Genomic DNA, 22845 nt, shown 5'->3' on the forward strand with positions numbered 1-22845 from the left:
TGGTCCCTTTGCCCCGAGTCACTGCTGCAGGGCTTCACCAGGGAGCAGGTGGGAGAATTAACCCCATGGCTGTCCACCCCCACCCAATCCAGCAGCTCTGAGGACAGGGTGGACAGTCCGTCTATTCCTTGTGCACAGAGGAGGCTGCAGGACATAGCTGCCCTGCGCCCCACCCACATCTCCCTGTCAGGCCTAAAGGTGGAACTAGGGGGCTAGCAGGACCAGTGGTGCAGAGTAGGGCTGCCTGGGTAGGAATCCTTTCACACTAGGTCGCCATGCCTCCTATTGTGGTCTCCCGGAAACCAACATCACTCCAAGCACAGAGCCAATACTTATAATTCCTCATGTTGAAAAGATACAAACATACAAGCAACAACCAGATTCAGTGAATCCCCAGCTTTCACTAGGCAGCTCACTTAGCCTGAGCTTTGGTGCAAAAGCGAGTGGATTTTCAAATGAACCCGCAAAAACAGTAAATATAAAAATAAAATATTTAAAAAAATTCTTGTTTCTTTCTAAGAAAGTTGCTCTGTCTGCCCAGCAGAAAGAAGGTGGGTGGGGGCGGGCAATTTTTCCCCCAGCATTTCTACATAAAATTAAGAAAATGAAAGGAATTGTTTGCAGGTCACCTGAACCTGTGCATGAAGCAGGCCTCTGCCTCTACTAAGGACATTCTCTGGGAACATAAAAATAAACTTTTTTAAAAAGTCGTTAATTTCTTTCAAAGAAAATCGCTGTGTCTGCACAGCAGAGAGAAATCAGTATTGTCAATCACTGTACAAGTAGCACAAATAACTACCTGGCTGTCCCCAAACCCTAGATGCTCCTGCTGCCAGGAAGCTCCAGACAATCTAGGGCCTCCCAACCTGTCAGGTAGGTCCCCACAATCACAAGTTTGGCTGCACAACCATGACATTTTAAACCATCATAAATAGTCCTCTGGGCTGCTGGGGGCCTGGCGCTCCAGCCAGCTGGAGCTAAGAGCATGCGGAGGATTTCTAGGGATAGCTCAGGGTGACCTCCTGTCCCTTGGTTAGGCTAATGGGGACCGGGGTGCTGCCACCTGTGACTCTGAGGTGACCATACTCCCCTGTGCTGAATACAGGATACCTGGTAGAATTATGGTATTCAAGCAAGTTCAGCAGCAGTCTGTCAGAACTAGGGCTGTCAAAGTGCATTATTGTTAAATGCAGGACAGATTTAACACATTAAAAATTAATGTATTAATTGCAGGTGGTATCTAGTAATTGACAGCCCTAGAGAAAAGCCATTGCTGGCCATGCCGATTCAAAGTAGGGGCAGGAAAACCCTGGTAGCCCTGCATCCGAGAGCCGGCTGGGGCACAGAGCCGCACCAGCAGCTGAAGGGATCCTGGGTTTGGGGGCAGTCACATGGTCGGGACCCTGGTCGCCACAGGCACTGCTGCCACTCCAGGGATCCCAGTCAGGGGCAGCCCCACAGTTGAGAGCCAGCTGGGACCTGGAGCAGCGGGGACCCTGGCTGGGACCAGGGAGCCCCTGCAGCCCTGTGACTGACTGTGCGATTAATGGCATTTAATTCTTTTGATCACACAATTAATCACAACTTATCAGTTGACAGCCCTACTCAGAACTATGCAGTATAAACATGGACATTAACATCACTTGGCTTCTGGCTGCAGATTCGTGGGGTGCAGGTGAGGGAGCGCTGTGAGCTCAGCCCCCAGGCTGGTGGGAAGGGGTGTAGCTAGTGCTGAGCAGTTGCCAGGGCCCAGCTGGCTGTAGGGTAAAGGATCGTCCAAGTTCATCGTCCTGGTGAAGTGAGTCCCTGAGCACCGTCTGAAAGTCCCACAGATGGGACGGCGAAGGATCCACACAGCCGCTATCACCACCAGGGTCATGGTTCCCAACCAGGTCACCAGCAGACAGACCTGGCTGCGTCTTTGCCCTGCAAGAGAGACCCCAGAGCGTTCCATGAGCCGGGCCTGCGAGCTACAGCGAGCTCCCTGGACTCAGCCTGTCGCCCTCCCACCCGGGTTGAGGCGGACACGCCTGAACTCAGGACCGCCAAGCAGCAATACTGAGCTCTGCCACTGGGGGGCGACAATGGGTAAACAACGGCTCAGTTGCTAATCCCCTGCCCACATCCTGCAGGGGGCAGAGCCCTGCGCCAGCTGGACCGTTCTACCCCCCGGCCCCGTCACTCACCAGGCCCTGCTGTCACTGTGATGTGCTGCACCGAGGTTTCCTGCCCCGACGCGCTCACCAGGCGCACGGTGAGGTTGGCACTTTGCTCCAGGGGCACAGCCAGCTTGCTGTGCAGGGTGTAAAGGCCCCAGGCATCCACGGACTCAGTGGTATTGCTGAGCGCCGTCAGGTTGGTGCCCATCCCGTCCCTCCACTCCACACTCGCCCAGGGGTATCCACTCCCCCAGCTGATGGTCAAGAGTGTGTGGCCCAGCCGAAAGGAGAGGTCAAAGGTCAGATGAGGCTCAGTGTAGGGAGCTGAAAGGAAAACAGGGGATTTATATAGCGGCAACAGGATATTTTCTGTCTTACTGCCCATCCTTTTCTTCCTGGTCCCCCTCATGGTTGAATTTTCCACTGCCGCGGCACACTGAGTGGACGTTTCCAGAGACCTCTCCACAAAGATGCCAAGAGCTCTTTGTTGGGTGGAAACCGCTAATTTAGACTGATCATTAAGGCATGTGTAGAATAGGCCCTGTCCCAGTACAGACCACCCTGCTTGTTACCACTTGCCATTCTGAAATCTGGCCACTTGTTCCTACCCCTTGTTTCCTGCATTAAGCAGGACCTTCCTTGGACTCATGGCTGCTCGCTTATCTGATGAGACAGAACCCAATTGGTGCCTCTTGTTCTAACCCTACACCTCTCAGAGCCATAGGGGCTGGAATTCCAGGGCCCAGTTCAGAATCATAGAATCCCAGGGCTGGAAGGGACCTCAGGAGCTCATCTCAGCCAGCCCCCTGCTTCAAGCAGGATCAACCCCAACTAAATCATCCCAGCCAGGACCTTGTCAAGCCAGGACTTAAAAACCTCTAGGGATGGAGATTCCACCACCTCTCTGGGTAACACATTCCAGTGCTTCACCGCCCTCCTGGTGAAGTAGCTTTTCCTAATATTCAACCTACTCCTCTCCTCCTGTAACTTCAGACCATTGCTCCTTGTTCTGCCATCTGACACCACTGACAACAGTTTCTGTCCATCCTCTTTAGAGCTCCCTTTCAGGAAGCTGAAGGCTGCTCGTAAATCACCCCTCAGTATTCTGTAAACTAAACAAGTCCAAATCCCTCAGCCTCTCCTTGTAGGTCATATGCCCCAGCCCATTAGTCATTTTTGTTGCCCTCTGCTGAACCTGCTCCAGCACATCCACATCCTTTTAATACTTGGGCGGGGGGGCGAAAACTGGACACACTATTCCAGATGAGGCCTCACCAGTGCTGAAAAGAGGGGAACAACCACTTCTCTACATCTGCTCAAAATGCTCCTTCTAATGCACCCCAATATGCCGTTAGCCTTCCTGGCTACAAGGGCAAACTATTGATTCATATCCAGCCTTTCATCCACCACAACCCCCTAAGTCCCTTTCTGCTATACTACCACTTAGCCAGTTGTTCCCCAGCTTATGACAATACTTGGGATTACACCTGATCTCTGCCCCTTCAGTTCTCTGTGGCACGTTGCTTTGAGCACCAGACCCTGCACTAAAGCTCAAAGCAGTTAAGACTCATCCTAGGAGATACTTTTCCTGACAGTTCATCCTAGCCTGTGGAGCCCAACCAGAGCGCTTTGGAACAGAGCGGGACAAAAACCACTTGACATTCAAATCAAGAGAAGGTGGGGGTGGCTGGGCCACACAGAAAACCATCTTCCAGCACAGTCCGTCAAGCACTAATAGGGAACCCGCAAGGAGAACGCGAAAGAGGAAAGCCTCAGACAATGCGAAGGAGATCGACTGAGGCTGAAGGACAACATCAGCTATAAGTTTTGTCCTGAGACAGGGTGAAGTGGAGGAGATTTGTAGCTGTCCTATGCTCCACTCCAAGGACAAGGGTTTATGTCTAGTCTGTAGAACTCCTCTGCACAGGTCGAAATGAGGCCAGGAGTGCTGGCAAATTGAAGCAGCTTTGGGGAGTCGGCTGCAGTCCTGAGATCTTTGGAGTTCTGTTTCTGACGGCCAACCTCTCCGGGCCCCTTCCAGCCTCACATTTCGCTGCTAAGACAAGGCGTGTGTGGTCATCCATTGCTGTGCACCTCAGGTACCCCCACCTCTGCCTCTCGAGCAGCTGGCTGTGCTTGGTGACAGCTATGGGGCTAGGCAGCCCCCTAGATCTGAACCAACCTGCAGATTCGTATCTTCTACAGGGCAGCTGGCAGAGCCTGTAAGCCTGTCACAGCACCTGGTGTGAGTGCTGATTAAACAGTGCCAGGCCCTGGCTGCTCCTGTGCCGCTGCTGGTTCACAGTAAGGGAGAGATCATCTCAGATGCTGGTGCAGTGTCCCTCAGTCTATCTGCTATCAAAGGGTAATGGAGACCAAGGAGAAACTAAGCAAACCATACCCAGCACCGCAAGCAGCCTTGCCTCTGAAGTACTGCCCAGCTCCGTGGTGACGTGGCAGAAATAGACACCTTCGTCCTGGGTGCGGACACCTGTCAGTGTCAGGGACGCGTTCCCCTGGGCCAGCCCCTCTGCATTCAGATGAGTCCTGTTCCTATAAGCCGCTTCCTGCTTCTCCAGCTGGTCCTTCCCATAATAGTAGCTATGAACCACCAGGGCCTGTGGTTCACCTGCCAGCTCCTTCTGCCAGGTGAGGGTCAGGTGCTGGAGGTTCATCCCAGGCTGGGAGGGGAACGAACAGCTCAGGGTGACGTCCTCTCCGAACTGAGCAGTTATGGATGACTCAGCAGTGAGGAGTCCTGAAAGGGAAACAGGATCAAGGTAGACACCTCAGCCACAGCCCTGACTCTCCCCGCCCTGGGGCCCCTTTATCTCCAGAGGGTTAGCACCAAATGGGAGGGGAGCTTGGACGCAGGAAGAGATAAGAGGACAAGCTGGAGGGACCAGGACATATCCTGGCCTGCTTGAGTTTCCCAGCTTTTCTCCTCAAATGTGGGGATTGAAATCTTACTTCTGAATACGATACATCTGTGCACTCCACACCAGCAACAGCCAGGTTTTCTGGGAACCTCTCAATGTCACCATGAAGGTGTGACCTTCTGGGACCCCACGGGCAGAGGAGGGCTCCGTCAAAAGAGCTTTAGGGAACTGAACAAATAGCAGCTCGTTCTCCTCATAGGGTTCAACAACACACCTCCCTGTACCGTGGGGAACTAGTCTCCGCCCTCCGGCTGGGCTCTGGAGCCACACGTGAGCTTGGGAAAGTCCACGTGGTTTGTGAACAGGGTAGGGCAGCAGGGACTGGGAGGCGAGATACTCACCCCAATGGCTTCCGCACACCAGGAACAGGAATATTGAGGAGCAGGGGTCCAGGCACATCCCACGATGAGAGACAGATTTGCCCTGCAGGAGCGATGGAGACGCTGGTTGGTTAAGTGACCCTCCAAGGCCCTGAAGAATTGACTTCTCAGTTATGCCCCAGCTCCACCAACGTCCCGCAGCTCCCAAGTGGGACTCAGCTCAAGCCAGAGCCCAACATGGCACCACTCTCAGCCTGTCAAGGGGTCACGGCCTGTCAGCACAGCCCCATAGTGCCGTCTCCATATTCCCCAAGCAAGGTGCCGCATTTAGTTGGCTGGAATAGAAATCACCTAATAAATTATTGTTAGTCTTTGAAGTGCTCCAGGGCTGCTTTTTTATTTGTGAAGATACAGACATGGCTGCCCTGCCGTGACTATTCCCCATAGTGTGTTGAGCAGGGGAGGGGGGATATGGGACAGAATCAGGCCAGAGGCAGCTCTAAAAAAGCAGAAACAGGCCCAGCTGTTCCAGTATCATCACAGGCTGTGTGGGAGGAGAGAGGAAACAGGCTGCTGGAAATCAGTTAAGGGCCAGCTGTCTCCACTTGAGACTGCCACAGGCCTTTTAAAAAGCCTTCCCTGCCCCAGTGAGGGAAATGTGGGGGAGAGTGGAAGAGCAGCGAGGGGTTCAGACACCCAAGGAAAAAGGTAGAGCGCAGTGCAGGCAAATAGCAGCAGCACCGAAGACAGCAGGAGAGGTGAGCAGCTCCCACATTGAGTGTTTGGGGTTCCCTGCCCTGGTAACCACAGGGCTCAGCTGAAGGCCGTGAGGGACTGGGTACTCAGCCTGCTTAAACAGGGGGCACCTACCTGTGGTACTCTGAGCCCAGGGATCAACACCTGACCCCTCCCCAGTAAGGGCAAGCGGGGCCCCACACAGAGCCTATGGACTGAGCAGAGGTCTGGGGCCCAGACATGACAAGCTCTGAAAATCCTGTGTACGGAGCAGGCTGTTAGCATGCAGGTGTGTGGGACTGTCATGGCTCCTTCCCCACTCTAGCAAGATAAATGCAGAAGTGGGGGCCAGAAAAAGTACCTCCAAAACCTTAACTTCCCCCCAGAAATCCTAAAAAAACCTTAGATTTTGGGGATAAAACTCGCTGCCACCACCCAAGTAATAAGGAAACCAGGGAGAGACGACTTGGGAAATCTCAGCCCCAAAAGTAAAAACCAGGACACAGACATTAACCAATCCCAGGTTAATAAAGAGAAAAATAGAGAACTTTTATTATTACAACAATATTCATGTTGCAAACCTCATGACTAGATGGAAGAGTCACAAAGTAAAACACATGGGGAGTCTCCACCATGGGCCTAGAACTTAATTTCAAGGAGAGTAAAAGAACATTTCTAAAAAGTGCCCAGACATCAGACCCCACTTCCCAAACCATAAAACAATAAAGCCGAACGGATCAATCTAAACTTTACCCAACTTACAGAAGATTGGAGGGCTTGTTCTTGGAGGGAGATATTCTGTCTCCCCCCTCACGGCTGGAAAGAAGCAGCAAACAGAACAGAAGAGGGAGAAGCCAAAATTCAATTCTTACCTACATTCCTATAGGCCAACCCCACCTGGCTAAGGAGGTTAACCCTTTTACTCCCAGGCTGCTGCCTAACCCTCATGATCATGACAGGGACACAGACTGGTGGCAGGTTGGAAGGGTTGGCGGTGGGCTCAGCACAGTGCGCATGACTATTCGGTTGGCTGTGCTGTACTGACTACGCTGAGGGGTTGGATGGGATCAGCTATGGGATAATCTGTTTTGCTTTGGAAGCTAAGGGGATAAGTTATCTGTTGTAAATCCACTGACTCCAGTGAAATTAAATGCAGGGGTGGGCAGGGAACTGGTCTAGTAGGTTTCATTCTCTTGATACTGCTGCGAGAAATAGCCAATGGCTTGCACTGTTCCAGACCCCAGGACTCATCCCTGCTCCCAGCCTGGCTCTTGCCCTCCTGCACACACGTGCAGGTACCACCTCGCCTAATTTCCTGCAGCTCACCCGCATATCAGCCCTCCCACACGAACTCCCAGCTCTGGCCCTTGTAATTCTCTCTCACTACCAACCCACACTCTGGGTTGTTGGAGTACAGACTCCAACAAAACAAAGCAGCAGAAATGTAGCACTTTAGAGACTACCAATGCTTTATTTGGTGATGAGCTTTTGTGGGACAGACCCACTTCTTCAGATCAATTTCACTTCCAGTGCGTATCCATTTTTACCTGTGTTACAATAACGCAGTATATCGTTTCAATGGGCTCTCAGTCACCTTAATGTTCTGTTGAAGGTTTGCACTGCACAGTTCTCATGGATTGCTGCTGAGCTCGCTGAACTCCAAGCAGTTTTGCCAGGTGTCCCATATTTCACACAGGGGAATAGGGTCACCCTATACATGTCAGCCTGGTAATGAAGGAACCAGCACAGCCAGCCAGATCCTAGGAGATCAACACCCTTCTGAGCCCACTTTCCCACCACAGGCCCCGTTCCCCTCCCTCTTTTCGTGCTGCCCCACATCCCCTCGCCAGCCATGGTCGGAGGTGATGACAGTCCGTGCCCTAGAACCTAGATCTGACACTTATTCTTCCACAGGGCAGATCAGTAACCCAATTACTGATGTACTCACCAGAGCAGCCCAGCAGACAGTGCACAGAGCCTGGGGGGCGTCCAGAAATGAGTGAGCAGCGCAGGCAGCGTGGGCTCCTGAAGGCTTTTTTGAACAGTGTTTAAATTCCCAGCGATGAGTAAATAGCGATTCCATTACGTCAGATGGAGAACTCATGTTTGTGACCAGTTTCCTGTAACTGCAGCAGAAGATCAAGCACAAACAGAAGCAGCTGCTGTTTACTTTGCTAACGAGCTTCCAGGCGGTCCTGGTGGCTTTTCCCCACCCCAGCACTGTCAGACTCATCATGGGACAGGACAGAGGGTGAACAGCCTGTGACCACAGCACACCTGGTGGTAACTCACCCTTCTGCTGGGGGAGTCAGCAGCAACCAGGGCCAGTCCCATACCCAGGGGTCCCGCTCTGAGCCAGTTCTGCCCTGTGACTAAGCCCCCACCCAACTCCCCTGGTAATCTTGGGAAATTACACACCAGCCCCCAGCATCCCCAAGAGGCGTTACCTACCAACACCCTACGGTGGTGTGGAGCCAGGGAACTTCTACCAGACGGGAAAGGAACCAGATGTTGCTGGGGGAAATCACCAGTGCCAAAACTAATCACAAGCAGCTCCCACCCCGAAACGACGCACTTCTCAGTTTCTCAGCCAGTCTGAAAATCCAAACACCCCCAGCCCCAGCCCCACGCAGTGAAGACTCAGTTCAAAGATGAGTTCACACCAGCTGCTCTCATTAGGAGGGAAGAGGCAGCAGAGCCTTAGCGGCTGCCGCAACCATGATGCCACCATGGGCCAGCGTATTATGAACGACGCTATCCAGAGGCATGACAAAAACAGCTTCACCTAAGCACTCGGACAAACAAGGCTGCCAAGGTAGATGGCTCCTTTATCTTGGCAACGACGTTTTGCCTGTCAGAGTCACTTAAAATCTCTTCTGTAGTCAGTGTGTTTTCCTGCTGAGCTTTATCAGTGAGTTTGCCCACAGCAGCAGTTCCCCAACTTTTCAGCATCACACCCCCCCTTTTGATCTGAGAAAGCTTCATGCCCCCCCGCCACCTTTACCATGGGCCAGCTAACCAAGCCATCCGTCAACCACCTGCCTGAGCCCCTCCCTTCCCCCAAAGCCAGGCACCACCAGCCCCTCATTTAACTTCATCCTCCTCCCACCCCCAACCCAGGCTCACCTTTGCAGGAGGCAGCTAGCTCCACGTGGGCCTTCACCCGCTGCCTTTTTCTAGTAGCGGTGGCCCACATGAAACAGCAGGGGCTGAGAGCCAGAAGCAAGGGCCAGCTTTTTCTGCAGGCGTGGGGAGTGACTGGGGGATGGGGTGGGCTGCGTTGCCTGATGCCCTGCCAGGAATTTCCTCACCCCCCACCCCAGTTTAGGAAATTGTGGTCTCAAATGTTTGATAAAGTTGCTCAGGTTTACAAAGTCCCCTTTTCACTGATTAAATCATGAATCGGTTAATAAATTTGCATTGTGTCAGAGAGGTAGCCGTGTTAGCCTGTGTCTTTGAGAACAAGACGTCCTCTGGAACCTTTTAGGCTGACATTTTGGAGCATCAGCTTTCATGAGCAAAGACCCTCTTTGGCACATGCATAGGTGGGGTGGTTTAGGGGTGGATTTAAAGAGGGGGGGGGTCTCAGTGAAGGGGATGGCCAGAGATGACGAAGTCTGTTCAGTCAGTGTAGATGTGGCCCATTATCGGCAGTTAATGCAGAGGGGTGAACATCAAGAGCAGAGAAACTGCTTTTGTAATGGGCCAACCACTCCCAGTCTCTGTTAAGTCCTTGGTTGATGGAGTTAAAGTTGAATAAATGGACACAAATCAGACATCGGGAATGGCAATATACAAAAACCTGTAGGAGAGCACTTCCATCTCCCTAGACACTCAGATTTAAAAGTAGCCGTCCTACAACAAAAAATTTCAAGAATAAAATGCAGAGAAAATTCAGAGCTGCAATTCATTTGCAAATTTGACTCCATCAACCAAGGAGTGAACAGACACTGGGAGTGGTTGGCCCATTACAAAAGCAGTTTCTCCGCTTTTGATGTCACACCTCCACATTAGCAACTGACAATGGGCCACATCCCCCCCCACCCCCGCCCAACTGAACTGACTTTTCTACTTTCTTGATGTTCACAACTTCACATTAACTGCTGATAATGGGCTACATCCACCCTCACTGATTAGACTCTCAAAGCAAAAAAGCAGTCCATTAGCACTTTAAAGACTAACAAAATAATTCATCAGGTGAGCTTTCGTGGGACAGACCCACTTCTTCAGACCACAGCCATACCAGAACAGACTCAATATTTAAGGCACAGAACCAAAAACAGTAATCAAGGTTGACAAATCAGAAAAATATTATCAAGGTGAGGAAATCAAAGAGCAGAGGGAGTCAAGAATGAGATAAAGCCAAGTATGCATAACAGTCCCTACAATGACCTAGAAAATTCCCATCCCAGTTCAAACCACGTTAATGTGTCAAATTTGAATATAAAAGAGTTCAGCAGCTTCTCTTTCCAAAGTGTTGTGAAAATTCCTCTTTAGTAAGATGCAGACTTTCAGGTCATTAACAGAATGGCCCACTCCATTAAAGTGCTGGCTGACAGGTTTGTGAATCAGGGATGTTTTTATGTCTGTTTTATGCCCATTAATTCTTTGTCTAAGAGAGTTTGAAATCTGTCCAATATACAAAGCATCTGGGCATTATTGGCACATGATGGCATATATGATGTTAGCTGAGGAACATGAGAATGTGCCCGTGAGTCTGAATAACCCAGTTAGATCCAGTGATGGTATCTCCAGAATGCATACATGGACAAAGCTGGCAATGGGCCTTGTTGCAAGAAAAAGTCCCAGGACTGGTGTTCCTGCGGTATAGAAGGTGGCTGTTGGTGAGAATCCTCATAAAGTTGGGAGGTTGTCTGTAGGAGAGAACAGGACCTGTCACCCAGGGCCTTCTGGAGTGCGGCATCCTGATTAAGGATAGGTTGTAGGTCTTTAATATATTGCAGTAGTTTGAGTTGGGGGCTGTAGATAATGACCAGTGGTGTTCTGTTCTTGGCTTTTTTGGACCTATCTTGGAGTAGCTCATCGCTGGGTATCCGGCCGTCCGTCAATTTGTTTTTCTCCTGGTGGGTAATTCAGGTTTATGAATATTTGGTAAAGAGCTTGTAGTTTTCGGTCTCTGTCAATAGGATCAGAGCAAATGTGATTGTACCTAAGGGCTTGACCATAAACAATGGATCTAGTTATGTGTGCAGGATGGAAGCTAGAAGCATATAGGTAAGGGTAGCGATCAGTGGGTTTCTGGTAGCATGTGGTACCAATCTGGCCATCCTTGATTTGTACTGTAGTGTCCAGGAAATGTGTCTCACATGAAGTACTCGAGGCATAAGTTGATGGTGGGGTGCAGATTGTTAAAGCCTCTGTGGAATTCTTCTATTAAACTTTGTTAGTTCTGGCCCTCCCCTTTATGGAGGCTCCATTTTTAAATCCTCCTCTGAACCCCACCCCCATGCATCTGATGTGGGTCTTTGTCCACGAAAGCTTATGCTCCAAAACATCCATTAGTCAGTCTATAAGGTGACACAGGACTTTGTTTTTAAATTTGCACTGTTTGTCTTGAACAGTACAGTGTGGTATAGTTTCCATGAGTTTCCATGCTTGGAGCTGGGAGGGATTTGGCCAGTGCCCTTCTCCAGACCCATGAGTGGCCCTGAGAACCATCAGGAAGCCTAGGTGGGAGTGGGACCCCTCTTATGGTTGTGCTGCATGGCAGCAGCCCCCGGAGAGATTTGCTACTTGATCACTAGCAAATCATTGAGAGAAAAAGCCCAGGATGGAGGGTCTAAGGGGGAACTGTGATTCCACAGTTTCAGGTATCACCCAGGGATCCCATCACAGGGCCCACTCCACAAACCATGCAGAGGCTGGCTGTAGAGAGGTGGCCTTTGTCCTTGGGTAGAAGCAGAAGGGGCGTGGTGTGGCTTGACGAGCTTTGCTGGCCTGCTGTTCCTGAGCCTTTGAGAGCCTCAGCTCCTAACTTTGATCCTGCTGCTAGGTGGGCTGGATGGGAGCAGAGCCACTTGCCTATCCTCAAGGGCTGGAAAACATCAAGGGCTCAATAGTACTTCAGGGTTTTGCTGTGAGCAAGATATCCGACGAGGGTTCATCCCATCTCTGCTCCCCTTTCCTAGTCCCTGTTGCTCTCCCCCAGCTCCTCATCCCCTTCCGCCCTGCTCTATCACTCTCCCCAACAGCTCCTGCTCCATCCCCTTGCAGCTCCCTTCTGCTGTCCCCACCAACCCCTGCACTCCCCTCTCCAGCACCCCCCACCCCCATTAATTCCTTCTCTCCCCATACTGGTTTGGCACTGGCCTCCTGCCCTTCCACCAGTGCTGGGTGAGCCAGACAGTGACAGGGGCTCCTAGAGTATGACAAAGACTTTCCTGGGAGCAGGATGAGGGGGCTGCTGTTCCCTGGGTGAGTGCTCACGGCAGGGCAGATGCCTCAAGGGGTGGGATGGTCTCTAGTGAGATTTCACCCAGCCCGGAAGAGATGTGAGCACCTGGATCACAGCAGTAGCTTCAATGTGGAGTCCCCAGACAGCTTCCTAGGCCTCTCCAGTCGTGCTGGATTGAGTGATAAGCGGGCAGATGCCCCAGACAACACCCACACCCCAGATTAGGTCTAGTCCCAAGAGACCAGACCCTTGCCCCCGCTCATGGATACCCTTGAGCTCTGTTTTTTGAACCATGGAACTATGGGCCCCCCCCAGCTTAGGCAAAGGTTTTGAAAGGGGACTGCACCCCCATTCAGAACTTCCCAGGAGTCAGACAAGTCCTGACTTAGCTTCCCCTCTCTCCCACACCAACACCACCTGCAGCCATTTCTAGCAGAAACAGAAGGCTTATCAGCTAAGAAAAGAGGAGAGCTGCTGGGAAGTGGGGGTTTTCAGAGGAGGGTTTAAAGGGAGTCTCAGTCAAGGGGAGGGCCAGAGTTGACAAGATCTGTTCAGTCACAGAGGATATAGCCCACTCTCAGCAGTTAGTGTGGAAGAGTGAACATCAAGAGCAGAGAAGCTGCTTTTGTAATGGGCCAACCACTCCCAGTCTGTTCAATCCTTGGTTGAGGAGTCAAATTTGTAAATGAATTGCGACTGACGTTTGTTGTAGGACGGCTACTTTTAAATCTGTTGCTGAGTGTCTAGGGAGATTGAAGTGTTCTACAGGTTTTTGTATGTTGCTGTTCCCGATGTCTGATTAAGGTCCATTTATTCCTTTACATTGGCCAAACTGGATAGTCTATGTAAATTGACTCCCTCTTTCAGCTCTCCTCTGAATCCCCCCCACTCATGCATCTCAAAGCAGGTCTTTCCCACAAAAGCTTATGCTCCAAAAATGTTTGAGGCCACATATCTTGTTTCTCTTTCACAAGAAGATTGTTTAATGAATGAAAGTTGAGTTTGAGGACATGTAACTAGAGGCAAGGTGTCACACGTGCCCCAACCCAACTTCCCCACACTGTCAGCATGGCTTCTGGTGAGTATGGGGGCTGTCCCCTGCAGCCTGAGCTAGACCCATCGACTGCTACACTTACCTACATGCCTCCAGCTTCCATCCAACACACATCACATGGTCCATCTTTATAGTCAAGCCCTTAGATACAACTGAATCTGCTCTGATCCTACCGACAGGCCAAAGACTTCGAGATCTCTACCAAGCATTTATAACACTTAATTACCCACTGGGAGAAGTACAAAAAGATTGACAGGGCCAGACAACTATCCAGAAAGCAGCTGCTTCAAGATAGGCCCAAGAATCATAGAATTCTAGGGCTGGAAGGGACCTCAGGAGGTCATCTAGTCCAGCCCCCTGTCTAAAGCAGGATCAACTCCATCTAAATCGTCCCAGCCAGGATTTTGTCAAGTTGGGATTTCAACCTCTAGGGATTGCAATTCCAGCACCTCTCATGGTAACACATTCCAATGCTTCGCCAGCCTCCTGGTGAAGCAGTTTTTCCTAATATCCAACCTATACCACCCCCTCTAACTTCAGACTATTGCTCCTTGCTCTTATCTGTTAGTCTATAAGGTACCACAGGACTTCTTGTTCTGTCATCTGTCACCATTGACAACAGTTTCTCCATCCTCTTTAGAGCCCCCTTTCAGGAAGCTGAAGGCCGCTATCAAATTGCCTCTGTCTTCTCTTCTGCAAGCTAAATAAGCCCAAATCTCTCAGCCTCTCCTCACAGGTCATGTGCTCCACACCCCTAATAATTTTTGTTGCCCTCTGCAGGAACCTCTCCAATGCATCCACATCCTTTCTATACTGTGGGGCCCAGAACTGGATGCAATACTCCAGATGAGGCTTCAGAGCTGAGTAAAGGGGGAAAAACTTCTCTAGATCTGCTGGAAATGCTTCTCCTAATGCGCCCCACTATGCCATAAGCCTTCTTGAGGACAAGGACAGACTACTGACTCATATGCAGCTTCTCATCCACTGTAATCCCTGGGTCCTTTCCTGCTGCACTGGTACTTAGCCAGTTGGTCCCCAGGCTGTAACAGTGCTTGGGATTCTTCCCTTCCAAGTGCACAACTCTGCACTTGGCCTTGTTGAACTTCAAACTTATTTTGGCCCAATCCTCCAATTTGTCAAGGCCACTCTGTACCCTATCCCTACCTTCCGACATACCTACCTGACCCCTTAGCTTAGTGTCATCCGCAAATTTGCTGAGGGTGCAATCCATCCCCTTATCCAGGCTGTTAAAGATGTTGAACAGTACTGGCCCTAGAACTGATCCTTGGGGCACTCCACTGGAAACCAACCGCCAACATGGAAGAGCCATTGACCACTACCCATTGGGACTGTCTGTCAAGCCAGTTTTCTATCCATCTTACAGTCCATGTATTCAATCCATACTTCCTTAACTCACAGGCAAGAATATTGTGGGAGACCATCAAAAGCTTTGCTGAAATCAAGGTACATCACATCCATTGACTGTCCCATGTCCACAGAGCCAGTTACATCACAGAAACCAATCAGACTGGTCAGGCAGGACTTGCCCTTGGTGAATCCATGTTGACTACTCCTGATCACTTTCTTCCAGCGCTCCAAAATGGATTCCTTGAGGGTTCCCTCCATGATTTTTCTGGGGGACTGGGGTGAGCCTGACCCATCTATCGTTCCCTAGATTGTCTTTTCCTTTTTTAGACATGGGCAATACATTTGCCTTTTTCCAATTATTCGGGACCTTTCCTGATCTCCATGAGTTTTCAAAGATAGTATCCAAAGGGTCTGCAATGATTCTGCTCATTCCCTTCGTACCCTGGGATGCATTAAATCCAGACCCATGGATCTGTGTGCATCTAGCTTTTCTAAATAGCCCTTAACTGGTTTTCCCCACTGAGGGCTGCCCACCTCCTTCGCACACTGCATTGCCTAGTCCTATAGTTGGGGAGCTGACCTTGTCCATGCAGGCTGAGGCAAAAAAGCATCAAGTACTTCAGCCTTACACATTGCTGGATGAGGGAGGTAACCTGATGACAGACAATGGCCCCATATCCTCCTTGATCACCCTCTTGTTAACGTACCTGTAGAAACCCTTCTTGTTGCCCTTCACACTCCTTGCTAGCTACAGTTTCAGTTGTGCTTTTGCTTTCCTGTTTACCCCCCGACCTTCTCCAGCCATGTTAATACTCCTCCTTACTCATCTGTCCGAGTTTCCACTTCTTACATGCACCCTTTGAGTTTAAGCTCACCAAGGATTTCCTGCGTAAGCCAAGCTGGTTGCCTACCAGATTTGCTCTCTACTGTGCATTGGGATGGTTTGTTCCTGTGCCTTCTGTAAGGCCTCTTTAAGATACTGTCAGTTCTCCTGAACTACTTTCCCCTTCATATTAGCTTCCCAGGGGATCTTGCCCATCAGTTCTCTCAGGGCGTTGAAGTTCTGCTCTTCTGAGATCAAGAGTCTATTTCACTGCTCACCTTCCTTCCTTTTGTCAGAATCCTGACATCTACCATCTCCTGATCCTGGCAGCCCAGGTTGCCACCCATTTCTATTTCTCCTACTAGTTCTTCCCTGTTTGTGAGCAGCAGGTCAAGCTGTGCATGGCCCCTGGTCAGTTCCTTCGGCACTTGTACCAGGAAGTTATCCCCAACATTCTCCAAAACTTCCTGGATTATCTGTGCGCTGCTGTATTGGTCTCCCAACAAATGTGTGAGTGATTAAAGTCGCCCATGAGAACCAGGGCCTGTGACTTGGAAGCTTCTCAGTTGTCTGAAGAAATCCTCATCTACCTCATCTCCCTGATCTGGTGGGATATAGCAGACACTAAACACATCACCTCTGTTGCTTCCACTTCCAAGCTTAACCTAAAGACACAATTGTCTCTTCTCCCTCCATAAATCAGAGCGCTGAACAATCATACTGCTCACATACATGGCAACTCCTTTTCTCCCCGCCTGTCCTTCCTGAACAGTTTATACCCTTCCATGACCGTGCTCCAGTTATGCGAGTCATCCCAGCAGGTCTCCATTATTCCCATCACCTCATACTTCGACTGTGCCAGGGCCTCTAATTCCTCCTGTTTCCCAGGCTTATTGCATTTGTGTACAAACACCTTAGATAATAAGCTGATTGGTCTACTTTCTCCTTTCAAAGGAGTTGTCCTCCTTTGCTGTACCTTCTTCCTTCCCCACTTACTCAGGGCTTGGGTCACTGTCCCCCAATGACCTTAGTTTAAAGCTCTCCTCATAGAATCAGAGCAATAGAGCTGGAAGAGACCTAAAAAAGCCATCAAGTCTAGCCCCCTGCCCTAGGCAGGGCCAAACCAGACAGATCAGCCCAGCCCAGCCCAGCCCAGCCCGGGTTTTGTCAAAGCGAAACTTAAACACTCCCAGGGATGGAGACCACTGCTTCCCTGGGTAGACCATTCCAATGCTTCACCACCCTCCTAGTGAAAAAAAGTTTTTCCTAATGTTCAACCTGGACCTTCCCAACCGCAACTTGAGACCATTATTCCATGTTCTGCCATCTGTGACCACTGTGAACAGCCTCTCTCCAGCCTCTTGGAAACCTCCCTTTAGTAAGTTGAAGGCTGTTATCAAGTCCCCCCTCAATCTTCTCTTCTGCCAACTAAAACAGTCCCAATTCCCTCAACCTTTCTTCATAGGTCATATGCTCCAGCCCCGTAATTATTTTGGTCACCCTCTGCTGGACCGTCTCCAGTGTATCCACATCCTTCCTATAACTGGGGGCCCAGAACTGGACACAGTACTCCAGATGCAGCCTCACCAAAGCCAAATAAAGAGGAATAATCAGTTCTCTGGATCTACTGGTAATGCTCCTCTTGATGCACCCTAATCTGCACCTGAACCAAATCCTAACCAGCAACTATACACCGGACCACAGTCCCTCTAACTCAGGGACCCATCCATGCAACAAGCCTTGTTGCCAGCTCTGCCCACATATCTACACCAGCAACACCATTACAGGACCGAACCAGATCAGCCACACCATCGTGGGTTCATTCAGCTGCACATCTACCAATATAATTTATGCCATAATGTGCCAGCAATGCCCCTCTGCTATATGCATTGGACAAACTGGACAGTCTACGTAAAAGAATAAATGCACACAAATCAGATATCAGAAATGGCAATATACAAAAACCTGTAGGAGAGCCCTTCAATCTCCCAGGCCACACAGTAGCAGACTTAAAAGTAGCTATCTTACAGCAAAGAAATTTCTGAGCTACAATTCATCTGCAAATTCGACGCCCTCAGCTCTGGCTTAAACAGACTACAAATGGCTGGCTAAATACAGAAGCAGCTTCCCCTCCCTTGGTGTTCACACCTCCAGATCAACTGCTGGTAGTAAGCCTCACCCTTGCTGACTGAGCTAACCTTGTTATCCCCACCCTTGCTCTGGCTTATTTATACCTGGCCCTGCAGATTTCCAAGACCAGCATCTGATCAAGTGAGTCTGTGCTCACAAAAGCTCATGCTCAAAACTTTTCTGTTAGTCTATAAGGTGCCACAGGACCCTTCGTTGCTGTTACAGATCCAGACTAACATGGCTACCCCTCCAATACATGAGACACTTGACTCATGTCCAGCTTCTCATCCACTACAACTCCCAGGTCCTTTTCTGCAGAACCACTACTGAGCCAGTCAGACCCCAGCCTGTAACAATGCTTGGGATTCTTCTGGCCCAAGTGCCAGAAGTACCCTGCACTTGTCCTTATTGAACCTCAGATTTCTTGTGGCCCAGTCTTCCAATTTGTTTAAGTCACTCTGGACCCCATCCCTAACCTCCAGCATATCTACCTCCCACTAGCTCACCTGGTTTGCAAGCCTGCCCGCAAAGAGGAACAGACCACCACTTATCTACAGCCCCCAGCTCAAACCCCTGCAATGCAGCATTAAAAACCTATAACCTATTCTAGATCATGCCGCCACGCTCCAGAAGGCTCCAGGGGACAGGCCCATCCTCTCCTACAGACAGCCTTCTAATCTAAGATTTGCACTAGCAATCAGACTACACCACTGTAATACTAATCCTGGAATTTTTCCTTGCAACAAACCCTGCTGCCAACTTTGTCCACATTTATTCTGGAGATACCATCACTGGCCCTAACCACAGTAACAGAGGTAGCTGTGTTAGCCTGTACTCCAACAAAAACAGTGGAAGTGTAGTACACATCCCTCACAAAATGAGCACAATTGGTTCCCAACTTTCTGCTCATAGGTGAAAACTCAGAGGGACACTAAATGTACCATTAAAATACATGTGAAAGCCTCTGATCAGCTCCTAGCGCTCCTACCTCAGTCAGCAACGCCCCACTGCAATTTACATTGGCCAGACTGGACAGTCTCTACATAAAAGACTAAATGGACATAAATCTGACACCAGGAACGGTAACGTACAGAAGCCTGTGGGGAACACTTCAGTCTCCCTGGACACTAAGTAGCAGATTTAAGGGGGGACAGTCCTGAAACAAAGATTTCCAAAAACAGACAGAGCTCTGAGCTGCAATTTGCAAATTTGACTCCATTAACCAAGGATTAAACAGAGACCAGGAGTGGCTCGCAGCTTCTCTGCCCTGGGTGTTAAGATCTCCCCATTAGACTCTGACAATGGCTCATATCCCCATCTGATCTGACTTGTTTTCTCCCTCTTTTGATACTGGGCCATTTCCACCTTGTTGAATAGACCCTGTCAGCTCTGGCCCTCCCTTTCTCTGGGACCCCACTCTTTAAATACCCCTCTGAAGCCACCCCCCCACTCATGTACCTGATGAAGTGGGTCTTTGCCCACAAAAGCTTATGCTCCAAAACATCTGGTCATCTATAAGGTGCCACAAGACTTCTTGTTCTCTAAGCTACAGACTAACATGGCTCCCTCTGATACTTAGAGCTCCATAGAGTGGAAGCATGTGGAGCTGCTTTTGAAAGTTAAGTGAACTTTGGGTTGGGGGCAGGGGGTAGTTTGGGGCCATGAGCAGGAGGAAGGGTTCAAACCTGGTGGCAGGATGGATCCATAGGGCAGATGGGATGTTTCAGGCTGCAGCAGGTTGGGTCCATGGGGCAGATGGGATGTTTCAGGCTGCAGTGGGCTGGAGCCATGGGGGGAACAGGGTGGGTAAGGCCCCTATTCTCAAGGAGGAGCTCACTGGTCTAGTGAGCTCAAGTAAGCATGTGTGTCCCTTGTTTAAGTACTTGTTTAACAAGGGATGAGCGTATAAGCAGCCACAAGATGGTGTGTATGCCTCCAAGTAAACTCTATTATATGCATATAACTGGCACTTTATCATCAATAAATGCAGCATTTTTGCCTTGTCCCCCTAAAAAAATCCCATGTGCTTCTTATAAGCATCACATTGTGCATGAGTTAGTGCCTGAGTAATTTCACGTGCGTATGTGAATGTATGACTAATGTGTGTCTTACAATGACTGTAGCATTTTGCCTCATCCCCATGCTGAAGATCCTTCCTAATTCTTTTAATTACAAGCACAGACCAGGCCAAGCTTGCTCTAGCTCAGGGGTGTGAAATTTCAAAAAAGGGGCACCATCAGCCTCCTTCCCCCCACTGTGCGTGCCCAGCCCAGCCCCCTCCTCCCTGGCACAGCCAGAGGCAAGTAGAGCCAGCTGTGCTCTAGCAGCTGCTGCCCCACATGCATCCTGAACCCACAGCCTGCAGCCGTGCCACGCTGCTCGGGGAAGCCTGGCAGAAGGCACCAGCTGGCAGCTGCTGCTGAACAGTCTGTGCCCCCCACACAGGGGCAGGGGCAGTGAGGGAGGAGAGTGAGCCAGGTGTACTGAGAGGCACTACTCCCCTCCTGCCTGCCCCACCCTTGCCACTGTTCCCCCCAGCCCAGGGAGGGAGTCTTGAACTCTGCAGCCAACTTCACCCGCATGTCTCTGGATGCTCTGTGAGGGGATGCTAGGGGCTGCAGGCGCAAACGCTGGGCAATGGCAGGGGGGTGGGTAGCAGCTAAGGCAGCAGCACAGGGATTAAGCTCCAGTTATGCCTGTGGGAGGATGAGGGAGCCTGGCCAGCCCCTTCCTCATGGAAGGCAGGAGCAGCTGTTTGCCCTACAGGTGGGCTAGGCAGCAGGTGCACAAAGGGGGAGGCCTGACATTTCATGAGGGGCGGCAGTGCAACGGGGTTCTCTCCACCAGCTACTCCAGCCCCTGCTGCTTCCACCCACCCTTGCAGCCACCATGTATGGAGCATCACTTCCAGGGCCATTGCAGGGACAAAAAGTGGGGCCCCGATGCAAGAAGTTTACTCACCTGCTGCTCTTGGGCCACAGCATTCTAGGGAGGGACACGTCTGCCCCAGACTCACTCCAGCAGTGCTGAGTTGCTAGCAGAAGAGGCAGAGGGAAGTTGTTCCGGCCCTTCCCCGCCCACACTGACAGCATCCTCCTCCCCAGTCAGCACTGGCTGTAACCAATACCATAGCACCTCCTGCTGGCCACCCAGAATTAGCTCAGTCCAGCCTCTGGAGCAACAAGTCCTGGGGCACCTTATAAACTAACAGATATTTTGGAGCATAAGCTTTTGTGGGCCAGTCAGAGGGAGGTTGGTCTGGAGGGCAGTCATGGAGGAGGATGGGGCAGCCCACAGGGCAGGGCTTGTGGTCTATAAGATAACACAGGACTTGGTTTTGAAGGTACAGACTAACTCAGCTACCCCTCTGATACTAGTCGCCTCCAGAGCGGTGCACTCAGCCGTTTCAGTAACATGGGCCTCTTCAAGGAGGTGCAAGAATTCCATAACACACCTTTTACTCCCAGGGTGGTGGTGGTGTGGGCACTAGAGAGAAGCCTTTCAACCCTGTTGCTGCTTCAACAGGTTCTCACCCTCTCACCTTGTCCATCCCCACTCCCTGCTGGGGCAGCAGCCAGCCCATTCAGCTGCCTCCAGGGACAAAGTCTCCTAGAGAAGCAGCATTTCCCCTCTGACTAGCTCTGTAAAGAGCCATTGGGAGAGGCAATTAAAACCCACACCACCTGGGACCCAGGCAGCCTTCCACTTGATCAGCCAGCTGGCACAAGGGCATCAGTCCCTCCTCTTCCCACCCACAGCAGCTCTACAAGGACCCACAGCAAGGGAGAACCGACAGTTTCATAGCATGTTGGAAACTGCTGCACTGCAGTGACCTCTTCCCAGCCAGCATCTCATCCACTAAGATTCAGAATCTAACCTTCACCACCCTACAGAAGGGCCCCTTCCACACTGCCCCTGAGACCAGAGCCACTACTCTGCTAGTGACCACACTCTCCACCTCAGGTAATTCCTTACCCCTAGTCCCCCCCTACCTCAGTGATCCACTGCCAATCATCATCTAGCATCTTACCCCAGGGACAAACAGCCACTCATTGGCAAGGGGTACAGACCTACAGCCTTCACCTACTACAGGTACTTCCCTACAGCCCTAGGGTCACCCAGACCCCTGTTGTTTAGCCTTAGCCAAGGATTACAGAGGCCAAAGCTTGCCTGACTCACCCTGCCTTTCCTAGCTCCAGCCTGATCACTCACTTAGTGCACACTCAACTCCCCCTCTAGACCAACCTGTAACAAGTGTCCCCATCACTGCTGCAGAAGCTCATTTTATACAGCTGAACCCAGCCCTGATTGGCTGTTGTGAACCACACCCCCTAATTGTCTTCTGTGACACCCCTGGCCCCAGGCTGCTTTTAACCACTTTTATGCCAGCGCAGGGCAACTGCATTGTCATGGGTGGTTGGGGTGGGGGTGTGTGGGAATTATTCATGGCCATTTTGGAAATGTTGTTGCAGGACATTTGAAAAATAAATATTTTTTCCAGGGGAAATTTCAGAGTTATTTTTTTAATTCAGAAAAGTATGATTTAAAAAGAAATCCTGGGAAATATTGATATTTAAAAAATTGTGGGAGATTTTACAGTTTTGTTATTACAGGGCATTGTGGGGCCTTTTTGGGAGTGAATTACAACGTTTGTTTTACAGGAAAATTTTTATTTGAAATGTTACAAAAAAGTCTGAATTTTTGTTTGGTGGAACATTTTTCACTTTTAGGGGACATATTTTTCTTTGGACATTTTTGGAATTTTTACTTTATGGGAAATTTTGATTTTTTTTTTTTTTTTTTTTTTAGAATATTTTCTGTGGGAAATTTTGGAGTGTTTCATAGGCAATTTTGTTTTTTTAATTTTATGGGAAACTTCAGAACTTCTGTTTTCTGACAAAG

The 22845-nt window shown here is 50.2% G+C and overlaps 1 protein-coding gene across 1 annotated transcript; it reads right to left on the reverse strand.

Moving 5' to 3' along the window:
* Window positions 1-523: 523 nt before the first annotated feature.
* LOC142003813 (CD276 antigen-like) lies at window positions 524-20974 on the reverse strand. The gene is made up of 6 exons (XM_074981106.1): window positions 20905-20974; window positions 8102-8279; window positions 5440-5521; window positions 4561-4917; window positions 2187-2483; window positions 524-1926 (listed from the first exon to the last, which is right to left on the reverse strand). The coding sequence occupies exons 1-6, from the start codon at window positions 20925-20927 to the stop codon at window positions 1640-1642; spliced, it is 1224 nt and encodes a 407-aa protein (XP_074837207.1). The 5' UTR covers window positions 20928-20974; the 3' UTR covers window positions 524-1639.
* Window positions 20975-22845: the final 1871 nt, after the last annotated feature.

This window comes from Carettochelys insculpta, chromosome 30, assembly GCF_033958435.1.
Source record: "Carettochelys insculpta isolate YL-2023 chromosome 30, ASM3395843v1, whole genome shotgun sequence".
Taxonomy (NCBI): domain Eukaryota; kingdom Metazoa; phylum Chordata; order Testudines; family Carettochelyidae; genus Carettochelys; species Carettochelys insculpta.

Excerpts from the sequence above, each read along its gene's own strand:
- LOC142003813 (XM_074981106.1), bottom strand. The coding sequence starts at position 20,927 with ATGCTGTGGCCCAAGAGCAGCAG. Across the intron at positions 5,522-8,101 it reads CTGTCTGCTGGGCTGCTCTG|GGCAAATCTGTCTCTCATCG; the intron begins GTGAGTACATCA and ends TCGCTCCTGCAG. Across the intron at positions 4,918-5,439 it reads GGTGTGCGGAAGCCATTGGG|GACTCCTCACTGCTGAGTCA; the intron begins GTGAGTATCTCG and ends TTTCCCTTTCAG.